The sequence below is a fragment of the Limulus polyphemus genome, unplaced genomic scaffold (genome assembly GCF_000517525.1).
Source record: "Limulus polyphemus unplaced genomic scaffold, Limulus_polyphemus-2.1.2 Scaffold3972, whole genome shotgun sequence".
NCBI classification, from domain to species: domain Eukaryota; kingdom Metazoa; phylum Arthropoda; class Merostomata; order Xiphosura; family Limulidae; genus Limulus; species Limulus polyphemus.
The window spans coordinates 77198-93146 of record NW_013669582.1 but is presented as its reverse complement, the minus strand read 5'-3'; the positions used below and the strand labels follow the sequence as shown (position 1 = coordinate 93146).

At 30.1% G+C, this 15949-nt stretch overlaps 2 protein-coding genes across 6 annotated transcripts in view; one reads left to right on the top strand and one right to left on the bottom strand.

The window, feature by feature from the left end:
- The window catches only part of LOC106470375 (ras-related protein Rab-7a-like), a 14807-nt gene extending 5459 nt beyond the window's left edge, over positions 1-9348 (top strand). For all 4 annotated transcript variants that reach the window (XM_013930925.2, XM_022398976.1, XM_013930924.2 and 1 more), the window contains exons 2-5: positions 230-290; positions 2064-2190; positions 4182-4400; positions 7522-9348. In XM_013930925.2, the coding sequence (XP_013786379.1) occupies positions 238-290; positions 2064-2190; positions 4182-4400; positions 7522-7740 (618 nt within the window). In that variant the 5' untranslated portion in view covers positions 230-237 and the 3' untranslated portion in view covers positions 7741-9348. The remainder of the gene's footprint in view (positions 1-229; positions 291-2063; positions 2191-4181; positions 4401-7521) is intronic.
- Positions 9349-11836: 2488 nt separating this feature from the next.
- The window catches only part of LOC106470376 (ras-related protein Rab-5C-like), a 19723-nt gene continuing 15610 nt past the window's right edge, over positions 11837-15949 (bottom strand). For both annotated transcript variants that reach the window (XM_013930926.2, XM_013930927.2), the window contains exon 6: positions 11837-15669. In XM_013930926.2, the coding sequence (XP_013786380.1) occupies positions 15557-15669 (113 nt within the window). In that variant the 3' untranslated portion in view covers positions 11837-15556. The remainder of the gene's footprint in view (positions 15670-15949) is intronic.

Genomic DNA, 15949 nt, shown 5'->3' with positions numbered 1-15949 from the left:
TATATATATATATATATATATATATGCAAGTTATGTAGCTTTGAAAAAATTTAAATAATATAATTCAAGTATAATTTCACATATGCTAAATACTTGGTTAGATTTACTTGATACAAACTCGAGCAAGTGTATGGTGACTGAAATAAATTTGGCTCATTGATTTTATTGTGTTACTTGTAAGGATTTATTGTAGAGGATGAAATTTAAGAACTTATTATCTTTGTTCCAGAAACAAATATGACATCACGTAAGAAGGTTTTACTGAAAGTTATCATCTTGGGTGACAGTGGGTATGTATAATGATTATTTTTTAAATGTGTCGAACACAAATTTCAGATTGACTGTTGCCAAGTGGATGTAAAACCTCAACATTTTACTTATTCTACAGATTTTTCACATTTTTGTGTAGGTTTTCAAACTACTTTTTTTCTTTTCACAAAAACCAGTATTTCCACTGGCAGTTGCCATTTGTACATATTGTTAAAAGAAAAAAAACATCTCTTGGGCACATTTTGTATCAAAGATAATCCGAACATTTTGTACTTGGTGAATTGTTAGTATCGAGACAATCAGACCACCATTTTGTTTCTATTTAAAATATACAGTAATTCCTTTTGATCTTGTTTAAATTTGATAATGAAAACTTGTTTTACTCTCACTGGTAAGTCATAATATTTGTTTAAAACATATTGCGATTAGAAATAATTATGTTGCCAGTTTATTTATATACATTGAATATGATGAACAAAAACCCTTGTGTTCACTAAATCTTATTAAGCTTATCTAATGTCTTCTCGTAGAAAAAAATATTCTGTAGCTTTCAAACAGATGTAATTTAACATGTATGCACTTTCACAAAAGAAAAGAATGTTCTATACAAACTATAAAAAAACTACCAGCTCTATGGTTTGTTCCTAAATCTTCATAACTTTCTATTGAAAGTCTTTGGTCAATGCTACAAGTGTTATGACTAGAAACTTTCCCACTAAAACCATAAACTACTACCGAAGCCACTCTATTTACTCTACTGTGACGAGAAAAGTAATTCTTCCTTTATCCAATCATATATAAACTTTATTTATATCTGTTACGAAAGCCGTTAGTTACTGGTAAATGATCAAACCACTTGATGCGACATCGTAAAAGGGATAGCAACCAATACATATACAAAAACTAAGCAGAAAAATGACAAGTGAATTGCTTGAAAATCAGTGAATGAATATATCGTCAATAATAGCGTCTTTACAAGTCTTAAGCTATTCTTTGGAATGGCCAGAAAAAATTATATATATAGATAGATACACACACATTCATACAACCTTTACTTAGGATACTTATAGAACTATTGCTTAATATGTATTAGAACATGCCCACCAGTGGTACAGTGGTATGTCTGCGGACTTACAACACTAGAATCCGGGTTTCGATACCCGTGGTGGGCAGAGCACAGATAACCCATTGTGTAGCTTTGTGCTTAATTTCAAACAAACAAACAATTATTAGAACATAGAGTACATGTGTTTTGAATGGCTGTCCATTTCTTGAGCTTGCATTATGATGGTTGTGTTTAATAATTTTCTTGGCTTTAGAGTGGACATTTAACCTAGAGTGAGTGTACTATAAGAGTTGACGTTGAGTCGTTTACAGGTAGAGTAAAATTTCAATTAGTGTACGATGTAGACTTGTTCGGTCTGTTTCCCTCAAATGAAAAATTAAGGTAGCAGTTTCCTCTTTTTTTTTGAAAGTTTTGTTCAGAATCAAGTTTTCTGTGAAGCCAACTTGAACTGAACCTTTAGAGCATGGATATATTTAAAGATAGCTCGTTATTAAAACTATCTTAAACTGTATACCATGCGATAAGTGCATAATATCCCCTGAACCAAGCCTTGAGGGTTGATTGGTTGTAGAGAAAGGCAATTTTTGTTTTGTTTTTGGCACAGATGGTACTAATTAAATTTCATAGGCTTCGGAAACCTAGATGTTGTGTTGTTCACGAGTATTTTGGTAGTAAACTTGTTAATGTACACACTCGAAGAGCAGTTATGTATTGTTTTATTCTCAAGGGTGGGGAAGACATCACTTATGAACCAGTATGTTAATAGAAAATTCAGCAACCAGTACAAGGCAACAATAGGTGCAGATTTCCTGACAAAAGAACTAATGGTTGAAGACAGGCTTGTGACAATGCAGGTAGGTGTAAAGATTTGCCAGGTAAAGACATAAGTATTGCTTTTACTGCTTATTGGAATATCTTTATTTTAGGATTACACGTCTCCATTGGAACAAATTCTGAGGCTCGAAGTAACTTAAGATGATGGGATGAAATGCCTCTTGTATATTGATGTGGTGATGAAACTATTATCCAACTCGCTTATCCATCCCTTGCCATTAAATCTGAGTGCTATGGAAACCTTACTGACTTTGTAAGAATTGGATTTATGCACTTTTGTCAATGCTTCGTTGTTGTTTCACCTGTAGTTTGATCTGATTCAGATTCCTCTTCTTATAAGTCTTATACTCGTTTCACTGGTTGCTAGAATCCCATGAAATCTTGCCTTCTTTTATCTACATCAGTGGGGTTGGGTTTTCATTTATTCATAGATTTAGCTGTTTAAAATGATGCAACCATTTCTATCTCTGGTTTTTAATGTCCATATCTAGCTCTAACTTTATCAGTTGATACCCGACATAATGTGGATGGATATATTTGATTGATTCAGATTCTTATTTCCATATTTCTATGCAATTCATGGCTGTGCTAAGCTTAGTGCATTCCTCTGAGTGTTTAAAATAAGTGTACATCTGATATAATATGATGTATTTTAAGTATGGTTACTTAGCTAGAATTTTTTTCAGAGTATATAAATATTGAGCACTAGTAGAAACTAAACCCATAACTCAGCTTAATCACTAAATGCTTTAAGTATTAATCATTGATTGCTTGATGTTTCCATTCTCACATGGCTTAGTAAAGACCAATAAGATGGAAGTTAGTGTGCCAGTAAGTATGCAAAGCCCAGAATTAACTTACTGTCAGATTACTGAACCCAACGTCTGTATCTTAATACAAAACATACTTTAAAATGTTAGTTTGGGGTGTTAAACGTTTTGTCATAAAATACCTAATGTATGTTGTGTTTCAGCTTGTATAATGTCCTTAACATCTTGTTTTATGAATGTATTGGTCAGCAGAAAAACCATAAAACTGTATAAATTGTTAGTTGTGCGTAAAAATATAATAAATATTTTAGAAATTTTATTATTTAAGTAGAAAATGGTAAATGTTATCTCATCTTAACAGAGGCATTGTGGTCTTTGAATGTTTGAAATCGGTGACACGTGTAAGATGAATCTCACCATGTCATCTTCAGATTTTGAATGCTGTCAAGGGGCAACTTATCTTATGAAATAATTCTTATTGTCATGAACATTTTTTTCCCCTGTTTTATTTCTTGTTTTCCATCTAATGGGTATTAAAGATTTTATAAATGCATTCTATCCTCAGCAGAAGATCCACTTGGCAGAATTGTTCTTCATAATTTAGTGGCAAAAATTAATGTAGTAAATTTTTTTTGACACAAATATTGGATGTTAAATCCTAAAGTAGTATTTTAACACCTGTCAGTCTTTTTATCCTTGTCAGGTATGCCTGTCAGTATTTTAATCCCTCTCGGGTATGCCCATCAATATTTTAATCCCTGACAGGTATGCCCGTCAGTATTTTAATCCTTGTCTGGTATGCCCATCAGTATTTTAATCCATCTCGGGTATGTCCATCAATATTTTAATCCCTGTCAGGTATGCCCATCAGTATTTTAATCCCTGTCAGGTATGCCTGTCAGTATTTTAATTCCTCTCGGGTATGCCCGTCAGTATTTTAATCCCTCTCGGGTATGCCCATCAATATTTTAATCACTCTCGGGTATGCCCATCAATATTTTAATCCCTGTCAGGTATGCCTGTATGTGAAGTAACTATTTTGATCTGAAAAAAATATTTTTCAAATTTCAAGTTCATTTTATTTATAAATGACATTTATTTACAATCATCAAGGTAGAATTTGATAATAATAATATCTTATTTAATGCTTATGGATGTGTGCACTAATATTTTTTGGTCAGTTTGATTATTTCTAGTTTCTGACTACACAAGTAGTGAATCATGTTTTTTTTTTCATGCAGATCTGGGATACAGCTGGACAAGAAAGGTTTCAATCTTTAGGTGTTGCTTTCTACAGAGGAGCAGACTGTTGTGTGCTTGTCTTTGACGTGACTGCCCCGAATTCGTTCAAGTCCTTAGATTCTTGGAGGGATGAATTCCTTATTCAAGCTTCACCCAGGAATCCTGAGAATTTCCCGTTTGTTGTTATTGGAAATAAAATAGATCTGGAAAACAGAACGGTAATTACTGAAACACGTGTGTAAATATCATGCAGGTTCTAAATGCTACAAATATTAACATACACTCCAAGCTAAATGTACTTAATGGCACTGCAAAGGTTAATTTCACATTTTACATATTCTTATTTTAAACAAATCTAGATCACCAAAAGAAAAAAAAAACTTTGACCAAATATGATAGCACTGACCATTAGTCTGGATTGCTTTTATTTAGTGGTTGTATTTGACCTTCATATGTTTATATGCACCCCTTTACGATACACAATGAAAAGTTGATATTTTTATGTACGTATGTTTGAGTAAGGATGTGAGTTTATACAACATCTGTTATAGAATTACTCTACACTCCCCCGTGTTCAAAGACGTATTACTTTGTATTTTAAGTTTTTACCTGTAGTGTTTTTTTAATGGTTGTTTGTTAGTTATTAAGCGCAAGGCTGCACAGTGGGTTATCTGTGCTGTGTCCACTGTAGGTATTAAACCCTCAGACTTTACCATTGGGGGTGTTTTTATTAATGAAGTTACTTACTATTGTTCCTTGGTGTACACATGGTTCCCACACAGGTCGGGGAAATGAGGAAAAGTCATTGAATTTTTATACTTTTTGTTCCCGAAATGGGAAATATGAAGGAATTTTATTTTACATACAAAAACCACGATTGATCAATGAATTTCATGTAGTTCGGTGATTAAATTTTTTAAGACATTGATGGCAAAAAAAATATCATTAACACCAAAAAAGCACATCCAGGTTAATTCTGGCACATTTAGCATGTCAGTATGCATTAACATTGTTTTGTCTCCATTGATAATTTTATTTATCATTAAGTTTGATATTCATTACATAAACAATAGCTAAGTTCTTGCCTAAACAGAAGAAAGAGCATCATACAATCCTCCTAAAACCCCAGAGGACTGTTTTACTACAGACTAAAATCAAAAACAGAACACCATCTAGAGATAGGCTTCTTCTGCTAACTAAGTTATTTTTATCTTACAACTTTTAGTGGATTAATAAAACAGTCCCCAGATCAGTAGTCATTGAAGGAATAACCTGTACAGTTACATCGTTCACATGTTTGTGTAGGAAAGATGGGGAAAAAAAAATGGACAGTGATTATTTTGGTAAAATCTGTCAGTTCAAAGATAGAACAAATATTGTCAGTTTGGTGGGTTTTTATTTCATATTTGTACTTATATTTATTCAATTAATTAATTAATTATAAAAAATATATACTTAATAAAATAATTCTTTATAAATACTTTTCTTTTGATTCGTTATAAAAAAAGAACACACTAAACATTGACTGTAGCACATAACATAATAGTGTGTGGTACAGTTTGGGCTAGAGTTGTTGACAGGCAATATTTCTAAGAAATGGGCAGGATATTACCAGTGACAGAAAACCTGTAGAAAGCAAATCATGGATGTCAATGATTAATATTAATTTGGAGATAAGTTTCAAAATAAATCTAATTAAAAAAATAATGAAAAAATTGAATGTTTCACTGTCAGTAATTAATATGCCACATCTAAAAAATGGAATGTTTCACTGTCAGTAATTAATATGCCACATTTAAAAAATGGAATGTTTCACTGTCAGTAATTAATATGCCACATTTAAAAAATTGAATGTTTCACTGTCAGTAATTAATATGCCACATCTAAAAAATTGGATGTTTTACTGTCAGTAATTAATATGCCACATTTAAAAAATTGAATGTTTCACTGTCAGTAATTAATATGCCACATCTAAAAAATGGAATGTTTCACTGTCACTAATTAATTTGCTACATCTAAAAGTTTCTGAGAATATGATGTTATTTGTTGTCCTGACTCTGTAGAAATGGTTGAACTTATGTCAGTGAGTAACTAGTTTCATCCTGTTTATCTATAATCAGATAGCTGAGAACCATATTAAAATAATACAATGAAACAAGAAACAAACAAAATGTTACTGACATGCATTCCTCGACAGAATTGGATTAATAGTTTTGGTTTGGTTTTGAAACTGTTGGCTTTCAGACCATGATATGCTCTTGAGATCAAGATGCAAGTTTTGTAGTGCTAGTGTGGTCAAGCATGGTGATGTATTAAGTGTTTTTCATTGTGTATAAATCCAAAGACCACTGAAGAATAACAATAAGGCAAGTACTTTTAGTAAAAGTTTTTCCTAGTAGCAGTTTTTATTCAGCAACATTGTGTAAGAACAAAATGAAAAACTTGACACTCGAATGGTGTGATAATACTATGGTATATATCACTTCCAGTGATAAAAGTGTTTGTATACAGTAATGTTTGTGCCAGTCACCATAGGAATAATGCAGCTATAAATGTGGTGGATATTTCATCAGCAAGTCTGTCCTGTATGTATTACTAGGACTTAAAACCTATCTATGTGCGAGTATAAATAACCTGGCAATCTCGTGAATGATTAAGACTTGAAACAAATTTTTGGTAATATGATCGATCCATAAATATGCTTCATATTTTTGATATAAGTGAACTTCATATGCACAGTTTAAATGCAAGTGTGAAAATACTACATTGTGGATGATTTCATTAATGTATGCAGTTGTTTTATATATTTTGGAAATACGAGTTTACTGCAGTGTATGGTAAGCAAGTGAAAGTTTTTTACATTTCGCACATTAGAATAATAAACATTTTACAAATGTGTAATGTACTTGTTAAAGAATACTCCAAATTGAACATGTTTCTTCCATGTATAGAAAGTTTAAATGTAATAATACAGCCGTTCGTCTATAGTGTTGTTTATGCTATACCATTTTTGTGATTTAAATTGTAATTAAAAAAGTGTGATCAGTATGCACTATCGTAAATTATCATGAAGAATGGTTTTACCAACTTTTCAAGATGACAGTACAAGAATATTTAATTATAGGTAATGATGCATTACGAGCATGGCTCAAAAGATCAGGTAATGTGAACCATGTGTACATGATTTACAAGACAGTATCGTAATGTAGATACATTAGAAATAGTCTACCATAAACGTCATTGAAGTTCACCCATGTTGAATGAAAATAAATGAATAGAGGAAAGTACAGCTGAAGTTAGAATTGATGTAGATACAAGAAAAATTGGTTCTCTTTGCAGGTGTCGACAAAGAGAGCCCAAGGATGGTGTCAGACTAAAAACAACATTCCTTATTTTGAAACAAGTGCTAAGGAGGGCAACAACGTTGAACAAGCCTTTCAAACAGTTGCCAAGGATGCACTTGGTCAGGAGTCACAAGTTGACCTTTATAATGAATTTCCAGATCAGATTAAGTTGACCAGTCAACAGAAAACAACGTCAGAGGGATGTGCTTGTTAATTTTTTACCACGAAAAAAACAAAACAAAGCATATTACTTTTGGAAAAAATACAAATGTTTTAAGATCTTTTTAATAGGTTTATGTCTACTGTGGACTTACAAATATAAATGGATGTGTGTTTAAGTTGTATAAAGCATAATATTGAAATTCTATATGAAAGTATTGATAAAGAAGGATTAGTCTGAAAAATTTAGAAACTTGTATACTTTGTTTGCAATCTCACATGTGACACAGTTCAGATATAAAGTTTTGCAGTACTTAGAAAAAACAATTATAATTTTAAGTTGAATATTTGTTTGGGAAGATGTAAATAAAATAAACATGCGAGCGAAAGAATAAAGATATTCAAATTTATATATTTTTCAGACAGAAAAAATTTATTACAATTTAAAAACAGTTTAGTACTTTTGTGCTTCAAATTTCCACATATCCAAATCTGTACTCATCAATATATATAAATATTTTACTAGTGTTGTATTACTTGTATATTTGACTTAAAGTAAAAGACCAAAACATTAGGAGTGATTTTTCAATGTTAAGTTTCAAAATATTATGATTATTAATACAAAATGAAATTGTTTGTAAACAAATACCTCACGTACCAGTAAATTTTCAGTAATTATTTTAGAAGTTATTTTGAGTGATTTTACACAGAAAACGATGAAGTTTGACTGTTCTTTTTGTTTTATAGTAATCCAAGTGCCTAAGGTATATGATTAACATTTTTTAAAACAGTTGGCTAGCACTAGTAATTCTATGGTTTCTAACAAAGAAACCGAAACGGTATATAACTTCGGACACCATTTCTTTTTACTGGTAGAGTGCATTTTCATATTATTTACTGTAGTATTTCCAGCAAATGTTTAATGTAATTCATCCATGAAAGTGTTAATAGTAAAAGAAATTTTGTTGCATTAAAAATAAGAATTTTGAGTTATGTACTTTTATCAATTGGATTACAGCGTGAATGTAACTTTTATAAAACCCTAGAATTGCAAGTGGGGTTATATTTACTGTAGCAGTTGTGGAGTGTTTCAAATATGTTGTTTAGTGTAATGTTACGTACAGTTGTATTTAATATTATCTATTTTATATAACTAAATTAAAGTAAGTGGTTATTTTTCTTTAAGTTAGATATTAAAAGTAAAGGTTTTTTTTCCACCAATAATGTGGAATTAGTTTATAAATAATAAAATGTGTACACTAAAAACCAGGTTGCGCTGGGGTCAAATATTGTATTCTTTGTTCCAATATTAGTGTGGATTGCTTGGCTTCGAAATAATATTTTGCTAAATTTGTTATATAAATAAAAAAAAAAACACATTAGTTTTGGCAAACTTGCTTTGTGACTATAATGTTGCATGGAATTCCATATACATGTTTAACCGCATTGAATAATGTGATAATTTTATAAGGATTGAAAGTTTCAGGTTTATTTTGAAGATGATCAGAATACATCTTGTGCATTGTTTTTTGGAACTAAATAATTATGGAATTATTCCATAAGTTCCAGTATAGAATCGAAAGATAAAATACCCTGAAATTGTCTGGCTGTATAATTGTTTTTGTCTGACAGAATAAAAATTTTTTTTTAAACAAAATTAGCCTCGTGTGATCCAATGCTAGCCCAACTTTTATTTTTCCACTACAGTTTAATCCACAACAATGTGGAATCTTCACCACTTTCACACATTGATACGAGATCAAACTTTTAAAAAATCCTCAACTAATATTTATAAACCTGTGTAATTATTACTGTCATCCATCACTTTTACCAGTTTTATCCCATAATTTCTGTACTTATTATATATACAGAATGTATAGCAAAAATTAAATTCATGTACACTAAATTAATTCAGGATATCAATCCTGTTGATGAGGAAATTCTTCTATTAATTCTGGATAGATTTGCAAGAAAGTTTTTGTTATAGATAAGTCTTTAATCTTTAGTTATTTATTTCCTTAATGACCACTTATTACGAATAGGTAACATGATGACCAAGGCCATGTGACTTTCATACAAACAAAAGCAGCAAACAACTTTAAAACTTCAATATAAAATATACTTTACTAATGCTACAATTTCTTTTATAAAAAAGAAACAACAACAACAGGGGTTTGTTTTATTTTGGAAAACATATTTCTTGACTATGATATCACATGGAGTTCCATGTATGTGTTTAATGACATTGAATGATGTGATAATTTTGTAAGCATTAAAAGTTTCAGGTTTATTTCAGAGTTGATTAGAATATATTTTATATACATAATTATTTTGTCTGACTTAATCTTTAGCAAACAAAATTAGTCAGATAAAAAGAGGGTTATTTTAAAAATGAAAAATGACTTAAAAAAAAAAAATAACACTTCTACCAACTAAATTGGTTTGATAAGTTTACGTACAAACAAACTTTCCTTGAATGAGACTTAAATTGTTGCATTATTATGTTTTGAAATATATGATTATAGTTATTTCAAATTAAAGAATCATACAAGTTTAATAATGTAATTTAACATGTTTACAAAAAAGGCACACCAGAAAGGTATCTTTTGAAGAAATGGAGACCGTACACAACAGATTAGCATATATTATTACTGGTAATTTGTTTAATTGTGCAGTTGCTTGTTTGCTGTTTGCTTTTTAAATAATCAGAACAACTGCTTTACACGATATTTTTATTATATATATAGACATAGCTCCAATGGCAAGATCTATGCTGAAATTTCTGAACATTGTTAAAAGATGCAGATGCTCTATATAAAATTGATCTGTATGTTACTTTTCATCAAGCCTCCAAACTGTATTGCTAATTATAGACTCTACAGATTTATGACCCATTGTTTTGTTGCAACTTTGATATCCAATCTCTCTCTCTCTCCGCTACAGCCATCTTAACCCTAACAACTGAGAGCCCGATATTAACGTCTTGTAACCCCCTTTTTTGTTTCCGTCTAATGATGAACTTATTATTCAAAATAACTTTTTTTTAGTCTTTGAATTGTTGATCACTTAAAAATTTTCTGTTATGCTTTCCACTGTTTCATCTCCTGAACCTATTCTTTCAATTTTTTCTGTCGAGTTTCAAATTGGGTTTTGTAACATTTTCACATGAATCTCACTTTTCCATTTTTCTTTTATATTGTTCCAAATTTTTGTCATTATATAATTTCTTATATTCTTCCATATCCTTCTTGTAATTATTCAACATTTCCATAAATTGTTGGTCACCTTTTGAAATTTTGCTTCTTTCATGCCACAATTCCAAGGTTTATCAAAAGGTTTTATGTTGAACTATTCAGATGTATAGTTGATTTTAACTGTTTATCGTACACCTGAAATCCTTTTTTTATAGATGAACAGAACCTATACAAACTTGATACAAAACAAAAAATATTAAAAAGAGTAATATTTACTTAAGAAATAATTTAAGTCCACACAATAACTTGCAGAAGTTTCAATTTCTCAAGATTATTAAAAACACAAAAGTAAAACCTTGTCCAATTCTAGCTATTAAGATACAACAATAAGCTCTTAAAGACTATTTTACAACTTAAGGAAAACTAGCAAGAACTCACTTGCTAAAATTCTTAAATACACTGGGACCCTATTATAATGAGGTCTGTTATAGTGCGGAACTCATTGGTCCATTTTGGACCCAAACATTTTCACTTATCTGTTTACGAGGCCTTTTTATATATGAGTTCTAAAACTGGCATGGAGCTTTTGAAATGACCTCCTTACTGCAGGGTCCCAGTGTATCTCTCTTCCATTATTTACATACTTACCTATACATTGCACAGTTCTTAAGCTAGACCTTTCCTGGATAAATTTGATAGTTCTTCCATTTCTGTCTAACGGATGTACTCATCTTATTTCAGGTATGTTAGAAGGGTAAGCTTAATTAATTTTGTTAGTTTTATTAACTGTGTCACAGATGACAACACTTCAATTTTCTTTGATTTACAACAGCGTGTCTTTTAAAACTTGTCATGAGAAAATCTACAAAACAACACTACCATGTTCCGGTTCTTGTTTCCAAGTTAAAGTTAATCTTTTATCAATACTGCTGATATTTAACTTCTTGGAAAGTAAAACCATGTTTTGAAAAACCTTTTTATTTGTCTCAACTTTCTACAGTACCAAGAGAATTAAATACATAGTGTTTTTTTTTACAATCACTAGCTTATTCTTATAACTCTTCTTACAAACCAATGAATGAATTGATTGCTAAGACAAAAGTAAAACAACACAAATACAGCTGTGCCATAAGAGACTCAAGCCAATCCACCAAGTTTCTGGATTTACTTACTGAACAGATTCTAATGTTTAATTATGTAATTACCATCTTAATTACCCCAACAAATGTTTACAGTATCATCAGGTACTCTTCACCTGTTTCTAATATACATTTTGATATTAATCACTAACCCTGTAATAATAATGCTTTACCATTTACACAAAGTAATCGTTACAGGGAATGTATAGTAATAAACAAAACATTTATCACTGATTGCTAATAATAGTACCATAATACACTTGCACAATAAAACAACGGGATAATATAAACCGACCAACGTCTAGATTGAACACAATTTAATATGTTGTATTGTGAGGACGACTGATGAAAACGTCTGTATATAAAACCCAATAGAAGTTTGGTAGCATAGTTATATAATAATTTTACATGTTTTCTATTGTATCTCAAACATTTTTTATTTTGAAAAAGTAAAATCGATTTGTCGCACCTACTTATAAGTGCAGTATATTTTGACTACTACATAAATGACTTAGTGTTTATAACATCACAATCAAATAATTAAAAGGCACAGGTAAATGTGTTTATAATCGCCACGGAAAAAATTTGGATAGAAGGGAAAATTATAGGCATCTCGCTTTCCTTTTTACAGAGTTAGTTTTTTTGGTAGTTTTAGCACATTTAAGTTTATATAAATTTTACAGAGCTGGTTTTTACTGAACGTCTTAACTGTATTGCTACTGCTAGTTTCTGCAGGTTTATCTTATGTCCTACTGTTTTGTTGCAATTTTGACACCCAATCTCTCTGTGTGTGCTACAACTGGTTTTCTGGTAGTTTAATCACATTATTATACTTTTCAAGCTGAAAGAAAAAATTTGCATTATCACCATAGGCTCTGTAATTGACTGGTTTGTACTTATCTTCTAAAGTGACCAATGAAACACTTTGATTGAATTTACAAACTATGCCAATCTTGATATGTCCCAGTGTTAATATTTTTAAAAAATAAGGGAAAAAAAACTTATTCATTTACATCATTATATGCAAATTATAAGTGAAAAAAAAAAAATGATGTGAAATTTCAGCTGCAGAATTGTCTCTGTATTTCTGGAATGCAACGGATAATCTTTACCTAACATTATCAAGAAAATTAGCACATGCAGGTTATCAGAGGAAAAGTATATTCACAGTTCACAAATTATCATTTAACTTCATAGTTTCGAACTAATAATTAAATGCACCCTGTGACTGTTTAGGCTTAATGTGTATATATATATATATATATAAATGACCTGTACAAGTATTTGGGGGAATTCATATCTGAAGTCAAACAAAGTGTGCACCCATTAATCACAAGTTAATCTTACCAAGGCATACTTTGTATTAAAGTTATCTATGACCCAACTGTTGCCTATCAAAGATATAACGGCATACTATGTGATGCTTCTGTTACATGTATTGTCACACATTCCTAATAGGAATCCCATTGCACATGGTTCTTAAATATTTATATATCTAATGTCAAAGATTTAGAAATGTTTTTCTCAAATAAATTTAAAAAAGCATATTAGTTTTAAGAATTCTGGGTCTTACTTCACATTTAAGAATATGTTAACTTTCTTAATTAATGAAAAGACTAACACTATTTATATTGTCTGGAAGATAAGAAATGTTTAATACTTCAAAAACAGGACCTACTTTATATAACATATTTTATTCACATTATATTAAAAATTCAATAAACTTTCAAATTTTATTTCAAACCTAAGCGCATAAAATAGTACTAAACGTACGCTTCCACTCTACCTTACTTATTTAAAAAGTAGCTTACACGATACTGTTATATGACAAATTTCTTTGGTTTTAGCCCCCTTCCCCCAAAAAAAGTTCCTAAATTTTGGTTCTGTATAAATAAGAACATGATCTCAGGTTATCTAGTTGTCGAAAGTTTTTTCCTAATGTTATTTAGTATTACTTTAAATATAATAACTTTATATATTCATTAATTACAAAAACAAACAGAAAATAAGACATCTTGAAAAGCACGAAAGTATGAATAATTAAAGAAAAAAAAGACATTTATAAATTTTCAAAAGGCCTCAATGTTTAATGGTATCTCATTTTAAAATTAAAATAATGAAAACAGTTCACGTAAACTTGTTAAAAGTTCCCTTCTATTAAGTATATGCTAACTAATAGGATACTTTTAGCACACTTTATAGAGCTTTATAGGAAGCCTACTTGTTACATTACAAGGAAAATTAAAGAGGCATAATTATAACCAACATTACAAATTCAAGCAGCTATAACTTCCACATATAGAATTATTAAATCTTGTTTTTCAAATTCTTCCAGTGTGGTACAGCCATCTATTCCACAAGGGCAAATACTAACTTTGCGTTTTCCGTAAGCCTAACGAGTTAAATTTCTTCAAGTGCTGATTTTTTTGACCAACAATTTTCTCAACATCACAACAAATCCGTGATAACAAAAGCTTTAGAAGTTATGTAGCATAACACCTCAAACACAACTAATTAATTCCATATTGACAATTAATCAAGACTTCTTCATACATCAATGTTTAGCAGCTTTTAAACTTTAATAAATCATAGAAAGTAGAAGATACAAATGAAATATATATACATATATATATTTTGATATTTTTTCTTAGGACAAGGTGGTTACATACTACACTGAGAATAGTGTTACCTAAACCTACAAAAATTATGAGCAATGGTTTAAAGTTCTGTTTTAATATTTGTATAAAAAATCGTAACTATCTAAACATTAGTTCAAGTTAAATCAGATTAGCAGAATATAGCCTCAATTTTCCTTTATATATATATACATATACATAAAATAAAAAGCTGTTCTTTTTTGCATATTAATCAGCAAGTAATTGTACAAATCAAGTAGCTAATAAATAAAACCCTCCAATTAAACTTCTAAAGATAACAGAGTAAATGTAAATTTTGATGTATTCAATAATGACATTTATTTACCAACTATATACAGCAAGCTATCGTCAAACAACTGTGAATTTGATGTGTGTGTCACTATTAAACTTTCTCATCGTTATTTTGTTGTTGGGGTAAAATCTGATAAATTGTCTGAATTTTGAAAATGAAATTATAATGATACACTCATCTAAGTCCAAACAAAAATCTAATATTATAAAAAAGAAGGTAACGCTATCAAAGAAGTCAAATAAACATCTTATAAAATTCTGATTAAATTTTTCACATAATTATTATAATTTCTAGTCGAAATATTTGTTCCCAGTCCTACAAATACATGTTGATGGATAGCCAATATTTTACCTTTTAATAACGTTTATAGTATAAAAGCAAACATTACGGTCTATGGTTTAGCTCGTGTCTGAAGAGTACTAATATAATGTGGACCCTTTTTCAAAGCCACACATTTTTTCTTTTTTTCTTCAAAGATGGAAAATTTATATATATATACATATACATACATAATTTTTCCAGTGTATATTACACCAGGGCAAAAGAGCCAGAAAAAAAACTTTTATCCCGAATTACACAATACTTTTCATCATTTGCAACATCCACCACTAGACTGCTGTTGGTTTTCACTTAGATCCACTCCTCGTCTTCCTGGCCCAGACACACCGCTTGCTGAATGTTCATTTTTAGGTAGCTTTTTAGCTATATAGAGATAAAGAAAATAAAAATTTGATCGTTAAAATAACCGTGTTCTAATCCTAAGGAATTCATCAGTACGTAAAGTTAATTAACATTACTTACGTCAAAAAAACAACATTTCACTGTACTAGTTTTCATACCAATATTTAAAAAATGCTTGTAAATTCCATGATAAAAACAGAAATGAATTAATGACAAAAATTACATGACATATTGCACTTTTTTTTTTGTTATCACCAAATCGCACGTCACAGGGCTGAAAATAATTTTTTTTTTTTTTTTG